Source organism: Podarcis gaigeae (genome assembly GCF_964106915.1).
Source record: "Podarcis gaigeae genome assembly, chromosome: 13".
In the NCBI taxonomy this organism is placed as follows: domain Eukaryota; kingdom Metazoa; phylum Chordata; class Lepidosauria; order Squamata; family Lacertidae; genus Podarcis; species Podarcis gaigeae.
In genome coordinates, this window is record NC_139689.1 from 21,500,188 (window position 1) to 21,511,445 (window position 11,258).

General features: G+C 46.4%; 1 protein-coding gene and 1 long non-coding RNA gene across 4 annotated transcripts in view; one reads left to right on the forward strand and one right to left on the reverse strand.

The window, feature by feature from the left end:
* Positions 1-7,286, reverse strand: part of LOC310829512 (protein kinase C and casein kinase II substrate protein 3-like) — a 29,871-nt gene extending 22,585 nt beyond the window's left edge. For 2 of the 3 annotated variants that reach the window (XR_014557301.1, XM_083708084.1), the window contains exon 1: positions 5,591-5,779. Coding sequence is in view for 1 of the 3 variants with exons in the window: in XM_083708084.1 (XP_083564210.1) it covers positions 5,591-5,609 (19 nt within the window). In the remaining 2 variants the exon portion in view is untranslated. Of the gene's footprint in view, positions 1-5,590; positions 5,780-6,908 lie in introns of those variants that run through there. The other variant, XR_014557300.1, reaches the window with a different exon arrangement.
* On the forward strand, positions 164-10,822 carry LOC310829520. The gene is made up of 5 exons (XR_014557304.1): positions 164-1,171; positions 3,781-3,929; positions 7,852-8,013; positions 8,984-9,075; positions 10,550-10,822. It is a non-coding gene; the product is annotated as an uncharacterized lncRNA (long non-coding RNA).
* Positions 10,823-11,258: the final 436 nt, after the last annotated feature.

An 11,258-nucleotide genomic window follows, 5' to 3' on the forward strand; every position in this document is an offset into this window, starting at 1 on the left:
CAGAAACCTCCTTTGGGCTCTCTTGATCTGTTTGAACACGGTGGCAGTATGCACAGGCGCCTGACTCAAATTACATTAGCACATGCTAATGTAGAAGGGCAGATTCGCTGGTGGGTGGCGAGTGGCCTTGTGCTTTGCTGCATGCACAGCTGTCCGGTAAGCAACAAAGTGGGAAGGGGCAGCAGATCTACGGGTTGAGTGTGAGGGGAGCTCAGCACAAAAAGCTCCTAACTGCACCCTCTCGGACAATTTAAAGGGAAAACCAAGGGCCTTCATTTTCTCTCTGTAAAATGAGAGGCAAAATGCTAGCTGAGGAGTAGCAGCTAACCTTGCTGCTACAATTCCCATTTCCCTATTGTTCCCAAAGGACATTGTTGGGTTTTGTGTGTGTGGCTTTGCTTGGCTGCCTGTTGTGTGTCCCTCCCTCCCTCTACACACACACACACAGTTCCCAAATAGCCTGCCAAGGGATTTTGGAATGCATCCCTTGAAGAAGAAGGGGGGAAGGACTGATTCGCTGACGGCACTTTTGTCTTTAACTGCGAATGGAAAAGCAATTTCAAAGGAGGGGGGTGTAGGATGGAGAGGCTGCAGATGGTTGAGGGGGGAACGGACGGACATGTGTTTGCAGTTAGCTGGGACCGCAGGCAGAATAAATGGCAGATTGCAGAGGAAGGCAGCCCGGGCGCCACATTGTTTGAGGCATAGATTTGTAAGGGAGAGGCGGCCTCAGAGGAGCAAATCCATGAGGTGCTATGTTTAGAGAACTGCAGCCTCCCCCAAAAAGTTTGAAAGTGATCTTGCCTACCCTCCAATCACAAACATTGGCTTTTAATATTGAGGCTTATCACAAATACTAATCAGGGGTGCAAGACCTGGCAAAACTTAGGAGCTGCTGAGATTTTCTAGGAGACAGATGGGAGTACTGAAACCTGCTCTCTGACCCAAGGCGCCATCTCATTTTTTGACACTAGACACAACTAGGTGTGTCACACAATACCAGAGGGCAGATCTGGAGCAATGTTCTGCAAATTTTTTTGTGCTCTCCACTGCCGCCTTTAGCTGCTTTGAAGAAGAAGAAAACGAGTACTTTGCTGAAACAGCCCATCTCTAAAACACACATGGGAACTTAAGCCCATGGCAAGCATCGCCCTGCCTAGAAACCAAGCCGGTACCTGTCACATGGGACATCAGCTGACCTCTCTGTGGGACTCTAAGGAGCTGGACAGGGAACTTGCTGGACTTCTGGCCCTCCACTCTTGGCTCACTTGGGCTCCTTGGCCATGGTGGGGCAAGCCTCTCAGGGTGCACAAGTGGGATAGGTTATGAGGCCATCAGTCGACAGCAAGGGAGGCCCAGTGATGAGGGAAGGATGAGGAGTCCAACTCAGATGCTGCCCAGCAGGGTTGGGCTAACAGTAGCAGGGTGGGTTGGTGGGTGGTTTGTTCACATGAGTTGTTGGGAGAAGGGGTGGGCCAAAAGAGCTGGTAGGCCCGTTCAAGAACCGAGCAATAGGTCTGTGCTATGCTCTTCTTGACTTGTTCAGTTGTACCATGGGTTCAAACTGGGGACCCAGTGCTTGTAAAGTGTGAGTTGCTCCACCCAGCTAAAGCTCCTCTTGCAGCCCTCCTAGTATCTATGACCCTGAGGTTGACGTGTCTGATTCCTGTGCTGCTGTAGCTGAGTGCTTTAAAGAACTGCTCTGTGGCAACTGCAGCATTGGTTTCAACCAGAAGCCTCTTTTGCCCCCAATATGACTTTAAAAAAAGAGGTATGCAAAAGTTGAGAGAGGCTATCATAGACTGCCTCCTTCCCCCTCAGTCAAAGTGCAGCTGAACCTGCTTCCCAGTCCCCTGCACTGTGCATAAGGGCGTAAGAGCCCTGCTGGATTGGACCCACAGGCAGATCTCACTTCCACAAGCAGGCCAGGAGTGCAGCAGCACTGTCCTGTTGTTGTTCTCCAGCAACTGGCATTCATTCAGAGATCCACTGTATATTCATTCAGAGGCACATGCTCTGCCTCCACAGTCATAGGCAGTAATGCTTCTGAATCTCAGTTGCTGGAAACCACAGGAGGAGGGGAGAGGGCTCTTGTGGTCGGGTCCTGTTTGATGTTTTCCCACAGGCATCTGGGTGGCCACTGTGAGAACAGGATGCTGAACTAGATGGGCCAGTTGCCTGATCCCACATGCTCTAATGTTCTTATGGACATTAGGTCTAGTAGCCATTAATAGTCTTATCCTCCACGAGCTCCTCTAATTGTTTTAAAGCCAAAGGTGGTCATCACCAAATCTTGTAATAACAAATCCCTCCGTCCAGCCTTGCACTGGGTGCGAATAAATCCTTCATTTTGTCTCTCCTGAATCTCCCACCATTCAGCCATTGGATGATCCTGCATTATACTATTACAAAAGAAAAACTTATACGCAATTTTATAACTCAGTAACGTCTAACATGCTCCTCTTAACTAAAGAAGAGCAAATGTTCTCACCCATCCTAACAGGGGAGTTTTGCTGGCCTCTTTGTGACGCTTTCTAAATTGCTCAATATCCTTTTCAATGGGCAGCAATCGGAACTGTATGCAGTGGGCACCTACGGACTGCTGCAATTTTCAAGTGGGATTTCAATCACATACTGGCAAATTCAGATTGCGTAATTATAGTTGACTGGTGGGAAGCCTTGTGCAAGAAACATGCTTCCCCGGCCCCACACAAAGGGTGGAATGATGCTTGCTTCGACATAACGTTGTCTAGCCTCCCTGCAAACAAATCTGAGTGAATTCTCAACAAACAGGTTGTTGTGGAAGCACCCAGTATTTAAAGTGTGGCTGTTCTATAGACTTGTATAGAGGCATTACGATATAGGCAGTATTCAATCCCTTTTTAATTGTTTCCCAGCATGAAAGATGCCTTTTTCACAGCTGCCTGCTGCACCTTGGTACAAGCTGTTTCCAGATTATGTTTACTGGACATTCATCCTAATTTTGGCTATATATTGAACATTCATTCTGATTGGTTTGGAGGGAGCTGGTGTCAAGCAACTGTTGTCCCCGCCCCCCATTCTCAATAAATTTTCTCATCACTTTCCATATTGCAAAAAGTCCATTGTTCTTGGGAAGCAGGTTTGTTGCACGAGGTCCCCCAACTAAGTTGTTGTTGTTGTTGTTGTTGTTGTTACACAACCTGAATTTGGCAGTGTTGGACCAACTCCTACCGAAAAAAATAGTTACAATCTGGAAGCACCCAACATTTTTTCATTGAATTATTCTCTATGACCCTAAGAAACTTGTCCTGATCCATGACTTCCAACTCTGATCCCAGCAGTGTATATGTGGATTCCCAGCCCCCAGCCCAGTGCACATCACTTTACACTTACTTATACTGAACTGCACATGCCACTGAATTTCCCATTCATCCATTTTAGAGACATCCTTTCTGTTTTTACCACCCTAAATGATTGAGTGTTGTCAGCAGGTGCAGGCTTCCGCCATCAATGCATTTCCATGCCAAGAAAGTCTGCATCTGTTGAACTGCTACCATGCTGCAATGCAGCTGTTCAAGGTGCAGGGTGGAATTGGCATATTTGTAAGTACTAGGCACTAATGGATATTCTCCATCTTAAGCACAACAGCTCTGAAGAATCCTTTTGTCTTGCTGAACCTATTCCTACCTCAGGCCCCCTTATCGAGCTGGTAGGAGTGCAGGTGGGGGGGGGAATACACTTCCTCCGTCCTCCCTTCCCCATGGCCTCTAATACACTAAAGTTTTCTTCCCCTCCCAGCACTGGGATCCAGCTCTGTGATTTCATTTCATCTTGGCTCCAGCTGGTTTTTCCACATGCCGAAAGAAAGCCCAGGAAAAATATAGAGGAGGATAGGAGGAAGGCCCAGCTGGAGTTGGCGGGAGCGGGCCTGAGGAGGACAGCTTGGGGTATGTTGTAAGGAAACAGGCCCTCCTCCGCTGGCTTCACTGGCTTGTGTTTCCATCCAAGAAAGAGAAGAATGGGAAAGAAAGACGAAAAATGGGCAAAATTGCCAGATTGTGGCTGTCTCGTTCCTTCCCCACAGGAGGGTTGGGGTGGGCGGGCAGTCTGCAGGGGCCGCCATATCAGTCCAGGCCAGGTTTCCTAAATCAGTGTCCACCCACCCATTTTTCCCCAGATTGTTCTGAACGCCTGAATGATCAAACTGGGGGATAGCTGGCATCCCAACAGGGACGACCGAACGGTCCAGGATGCTTTTCATGTGCCTGATCCAGTCCAGCTCAAGTTAGTCACGGCTAACTCGTTCCATTGGTTTTGATGGGCCTGAGTCACATAACTAATGTTCAGTTGTTCCCCTTGCAAACCCCCTGCCAAAAAAATTAACAGCTTTCCAAATAGCTGCCTTCCAGGCACCTGCTACATCTCAAACGTTCTCCATAGCCACTGTCCCCGCCCCCCACCCCCCAAAAAACAAGCATCCACCTCCTCCAATGTTATAATCTCTGTGTTGTGAACCGCCCTGTGATCTTTGGATAAAGGGCAGTATACAGATTTAATAAATAGTAAACAAACAAACAAACAAACAAACAAACAAGCCCCCACTAAGCCAAACTGCATAGAGCTATTAAACAATGACCAGCACTCCAGATTTGAGTTTCTCCAAACCACCACAAACATTTTATAGCTGTCTTCTTGAAAACTACACATTTTGTGCAAAGAAGTCCCAAACACCCTTTTAGTTCTTCTTTTTTTTGTACCTTACATGGTCCTTGAGAACCCCAGAGATTATCTCTCGTGGCTCCCTCACTCTTGGCCCCACCAGGACCTCCCTCCACAAATGAATCCAACAAATTATCTAGGCCTCATTTATATCCCCAAATGTCAACTTTTGCAAAAGGACCGAAGTGTATGTGTGTGTTAATGAAATCCACAAGCCTCACCCTGCTACCAGAACTATAGCTCATAGTATCACAAGCGCCAGACCCCACCTGCACAATATCCGCCACAAGTATCTATGCTGTGCTATCTCTATGCTGTGCTATCTCTATGCTGTGCTATCTCTATGCTGTGCTATCTCTCGGCCTAACCTACCTCACGGGTGCTGTGAGAATGAAATGGGGAGGGGAGAGAACCATGTACCTGAGCTCCCTGGAAGAAAGGGCTGGAGATAAAACGTTCAATAAATACAATGTAATAAATGCTATAATCCTACAGCTGCCCATTGGGTCTGCAGCTGCTGATACTCAGTTTTTATATACTCTTTAAACGAGGTCTACTGTCCCCGTCCCCCCCCAAAAAAACCCAGTTGGTTCTCTCCTGCAAAACAGGCCTGTTTTTGACAGACTGGGAACAATTCCTAGGGAGCTGATTGCATACTTATTTTAGGGATGTATATGAATTCTCATGGGACCCTCACCTATGGCATTCCCATAACGCCATTTCTCTCCCGCTTGGAATAATCTCTAGAACACCCGCTGCCTTTCCTTGCAGTTCTGCTCACCCTATGGCACCCGCCAACTTAATTTTTATGTCCCCTCCCCTCTTCATTTTTCCTCCCCAAACACCCACGGAGCAATCCTGCTTCCTATTGGGAATAAAGGGAACTTACCCTGGGGAGGGGCCCCCATCCTGCCTCTCTCCCTGTCCACTCTCTCTGTCCCAAAGCAACAGATGGTGTCCAGGCAGCTCGGCAGCGAGTGGGATGGTGGAGGGGAGAGGAGAGTAAATTGGGGAGTGTGCCAGGGGAGGACTTAGCTGTGCCACTCTCCCCTCTGTTGCTGTCTCTCTCACATTCCCTTGCTTACTAGTTCTCCATCCGTGCCTGCCACACTCACTAATTCATAGCACCTCCCTCTAGCTAACACTCTCTGTCTCAGCCACCTCATCTTACTGTTTATTCATCCATCTCCAAACACTCTTATTCCCTACTAATATCTAACCTAATCTCCATTCTTCTTCCTTCCTTTTGATCTATCCATCCTCCCATGCCCAAAGATTTATTTTCTTATTTCATTATCATCCCCATGCCTCAGTTCTGTGTGCGCTTACTCAGAGGTAAGTGCAACCGAGTTCAGTGGGAATGTACCACCAAATAAGTACAAACAAAATACCCTTGTGGTGCCTTACAGACTAACCAATTTAATTGCGGCTTATGCCGCAATAATAAATCTGTCAGTCTTCAAAGTGCCACGAGGCTCTTTTTTGTTTCAACTGCAGCAGTGCTCACATAGCTACCGCTCTGGGATTTGTCTCAAAAAAGTATGCATGATCCAGTAAAGACACACGTCCACAATTGCTCCAGATAAACTAGCGTGTGCCACGTTCTCCCAGCTTGTGAAAATATGATTTAAATCATAAACAATTGTGTAATGCCTATTAACTCTCCATCCAGTGTTTTAATCCTGCATAAGGTTAGCCATTCCTTTCTTTCAAACACTCAGGGGATCTTCCTAAGTATCAGTCACAGCTGCTGTACCTTTCAAAACCAAATTTATTCATTTTCTCATAGTATATTATGGCTGCACGGTCAAATGGTTGTGCTCATGGTAGATTTGAGGTCCAAGCAAGCTTGCCTTCTTTACCTTATTAATCCTAACAAAAAAATGCCATGAGGCTGATTTGTGACTATTCCTATATTTCCCAATGACAAAAACGGACACTGAGAACTAGTGCCTTGGTGACAAGGAAGGATTTGAACCCAGTGCACTATCTAGCAGCCTGCATCAGTTCTCTTCACATAACACGCATATCATTTTACGCTCATTCACTCCTTCCAGATTCCCCTCAGCCTTTCTCCCACTTTCTTCTCTCCATCAAGTTAATTCCCCGTTTGCCCATTTTGCACTCGGTTCTTTCTTTCACTTGCATCCATCCCACCTCGGTGGCTGCTCCTTTGCCATTTGCACACACCAGTTTGATTAACTCACCTTTTCCCCCTTTCTCCTTCTCTCCTGCTTTTTCTTTCATGCCGCTGCCTCCAGTCCGCAAGAACCCAGATCTGGAAAGGGGGTCGTTGCTGGTGGAAGATGGATTTAGGCCTGGAAAAATTCCTGGCTGGGGAATGTCAAACTTCAGAGGGAAAGAGGGGGAGAACCTCTGAGGCACATGTTCAGGTTAACCCTTTGCTGCCAAGCCATCGCTTCTAACTCAAACGTATCTCATAGTCCCACAGCGTTGGGGGTACTGCCGTAGGTAAGCTCATAGAGCAGTCTTCCCCGCACAGTAGTGTCCCGGGCAGGCAGAAAGTTGTTTCCTACGTGCTGTCCCAGCACATTCCTGGCAACTCCACGCCCCGACAGCTGCCACAGCTGCACCCCTGGGTCTTTTCCAAAACCTAAGGGGAGAGTGGCTTTTCTAATCCAGGAGGACGACATAGCATACATATGGGCAGCAGATTCTAAATGTTTTACTAAGGTGGTGGTTGTGGGGGGATGTTTCTCATCAACAGACCTTTGCCAAAGGATCTCAGAAGTTAAGATCTTCATACGGTACATGCTACATTTTCAGGTAGCAAATGAATCAAAAGTTCTATGGCCCCAAATACTGTAAGGCAGGAAAAACCTACAAATTCTACAACTAGGAATGGCAGGGGGATTTGTCTAGGTTTGCTGAATTCACAAAATGCAAACCATCCTTCAAAATCTGCACTTCTCCAAATTTTGCAATGTAGTTCTCCAGTCATTTGCACAAAAATGTATATACCTGGGTAAAGCATGCATATAAATACACACATTAGTGAAAATAATGTGCAAAGGCACATTATCTGAGGGGAAACTGCTGTGCAAAAGTGTCTATATTGGAGGAAAATTGCATACAAGCATGTGTATATGAAGATAAACTTGTACTAACATGCTGATGAATTTTCCATAGGACTTTTCACCCAGAAAAGAATCACAGAGAGTTGTGGAAATGTAGAGAACTGAATTTAAGATTGGAAGAATGAGAAACAGAGAGAAACCAAAATGGACATGTTCACCCATCCCTGCCTACAATCCAAATCACTGATTGGTGCAACGGGAATAAATTAAGGCAGTAAGCAAAAGTAGCAAAAAATATTTTCTTTGCAAACGTAATTCTGGTTGTAGTACCTGAAGTGTGTGTGTGCATGTGCGTGTTGGACTTCAGAATGTTTTCTCTCTGGGGGGGGCGGGGTACACTCAGGGCTTTTGGGTAGAAGCCCCACTTAGCAGAACGATTAGCAGACCTGGCTTACTCATTTTGAAGTAATACCCACCACCAGCTTAAGTGGGGGGAAGGGGAGGGGGAGGGCATAGCACCATGCCAAGTCTGGAATCTAAAATTACCTAACTGCAACTGAAGGAGGAAAATGGGGACATCTGGAACATTAGGAGCAGAGAGCAAGAGGTGTATAAAAAACACGGGGGAACAGGAGCAGCCAGTTCCAATGTCTTTGGGTGTTTCATCAACTTACCACAGGCTGTCATTAATATAAAACAACTTACCCTTTTTTCCTCCACAGTCATAAGGACTAGGCACTTACTGTTTTTGTACAAATGAAAGCTTAGCTTCCCGAGATTCCAAATGCTGTATAAGTTGTTGTATTCTGTGCATTGGCAAGATAGCCTCACAGAAGTCTAGCCCTCCCTGTGCATTGTTGTCACCTGACCGCTGTAGATAAAACAGTGTGACAATCACAAGAACCCACTCCGGCTGTTGGAGGTCACTACAACGAAACAAACAGAAGTGAGGGGCGTAGGCCCACTCTGTCCTTCCGGAGAAAAACTGGGGAAGAGTAGGATGCCACTTTGCCTTCGTTCTGCTTCTTCTCTTAGACGCATCCTATAAATATCGCCCCCCCCATCCGACTCCCACACCCATCTCTTGGCTCAGCCTCTGAGGGCAGGAATTAACAAACTGTCTATTTCGGGGCCATATCTGGTTTCAGCTGCGATTTTGAGGGCATGAACCACCCAGAGGATGGGCTTGCTCAAAGACTACGAAGAAAATGACTGGAACTTTTTTTTTTTGGATGCTATACCAGAAATTCTCAGGAAGTGGGCAACATTAAAAGGGCCATGAGTTTTCCAGTGACCCAGATATAGCAGAGAGAAGGGAGTCAAAGGGTTGTGACAGGTAAAACACATTTGTTTTACTTCCAGCTAAGATAAAATGGGGTCATACAGACCTCATGGCACTAGACGTTCTGGAACCTGGATATATCTGGTAGAAGGGGTCACGTTGTGGTTGTTATCCTCCAAGATTTATAGAAAGCAGTATCATTTTCCCGTACACGGCTCTATGATGAGCTGGCAGTCTGTGGCTGGGCACGTTCTACTTGGTACTGTGGTTGGCATTCAAGATGGAAACTGAGAGTTTCTCTCAAGCCACCTGCCAGATGTTTGCAGCGCAATGGGAAGCCTCCTCCAACACATTGCTAAAGATGTGCAAATTCATACATTCCTCCCTGGAACAAAAGAGGAACCAGCACCATTACACCTCAGCAATTCCTACAAGAAGTGCTAAATGCTAGTAACATTTGGTTGTAGTAGAGTTGCCACATGTCTGGACATATCTGGAAAATTAGCCAAAAAAATGTCCTGGAAAATCCAGACGTATGGCCCATGTCCTCAGAAATAGCTCAAAAATATATTTCACTTTTTGAAATATGGCAACCCTAGGTTGTAGTCAACACTAGTCCTACTCAGAGTAGACCCAGTGGCGCTAATTAAGATGGTTTAGTTAAGTTTAGGGACGCGGGTGGTGCTGGGATCTAAACCACTGAGCCTAGGGCTTGCCGACTGGAATCCCCGCGACAGGGTGAGCTCCCGTTGTTCAGTCCCAGCTCCTGGCAACCTAGCAGTTTGAAAGCACGTCAAAGTGCAAGTAGATAAATAGGTACTGCTTCGGTGGGAAAGTAAACGGCGTTTCCGTGCACTACTCTGGTTTTGCCAGAAGTGGCTTAGTCATGCTGGCCACATGACCTGTAAAACTGTCTGCGGACAAACGTCGGCTCCCTTGGCCAGTAAAGCGAGATGAGTGCCGCAACCCCAGAGTCGTTCGCGACTGGACTTAACTGTCAGGGGTCCTTTACCTTTTTTAGTTAAGTTTACTCACCTCATTGCAGCTACTCTGAGTGGAACTAAGGCAGTGCTGGATTTATGTATAGGCTAAGTAGGCTGAAGCCTAGGGCCTCCCGCTCCCCACACAGTGGAGGGATTCCTTCTTGTGATCTGGACACTATGTTCATATTGCACTAGCTTAGTTTTCAGTGTCAAGCCAACTAAGTGAATAGTCATCTCCACTTTGTGCCATCAAATTCCATATATCACTGTTGTTACTGTAGTTTTAACTAATACAGTTATGTATCATCTTTCCAATACTGTAATTCCCATCTCGCCCCAGGGTGGTTCCCTAGATAATAAAGAGCATTTCTATTTGCAAATTGAATGGTGTAAATAAAAGTTCTTTCTGTTGTTGCTTGTCTTGTTATACAGCTGATCCAAATCATACATCCCTCTCCCCTTAGCATGTGCCCAAGACGACTTACTTTGGGAGCATAGATGTTCAGTTCCAACCCATTTACAATAATCTTGCCTGCATCTTCCAGAATTGCAAATATGGAACCAAAAGAAACCAGGAACCATCTTCACTTCCATTGTAGAAGATTAAGAAGACGTCAAAGATGCAGCCATGGTGAGAGAGAATATGGCATAAATTTACAGGAAATAATGTTACATTCAGGAGGAAGGAGAGGGAGCAAAACCCGAGACAAAAGGGCAAGGGAAGACCCAATTCTGGTACTGCAGATGGAGATTTCAACTTGGGTCTTGATTTGAGTCTCACCTCTTCCACAGGCTCCCCGTGTCACCAGGGCTCAATAAATCTGCTGGGTCAGGTCAGTGGTCCATCTAGCCCCGCATCCTCTTCTCAAAGTGGCCAGTGAGATGCGTATGGAAAGCCCACCAGCAGGACCTGAGCACAAGAGCACTCTTCCCTCCTACCTTTCCAGGAACTGGTATTCAGAAGAGCAACAGAAGTGGCTATGGTAGTCAGGACAGTGCTATGCTTTAAGAAAAGGTAAATTGCACATGTTCAGAGTATCACTTTTTTAAACTCTTTGTATTTTGCTGTAACATAGCAATGCAAAAGTCTTGCAAAACATGGAATGGTGGCAAGAGAGATCTTAGAATCAGAGTTGGGAGGGATCACGAGGGTCATCTAGTCCAACCCCCTGCAATGCAGGAATCTTTTGCTCAAGGTGTGGCTCAAACCCAGGATCCTGAGATTAAGAGTCTCACACTCTACCGACTGAGCTA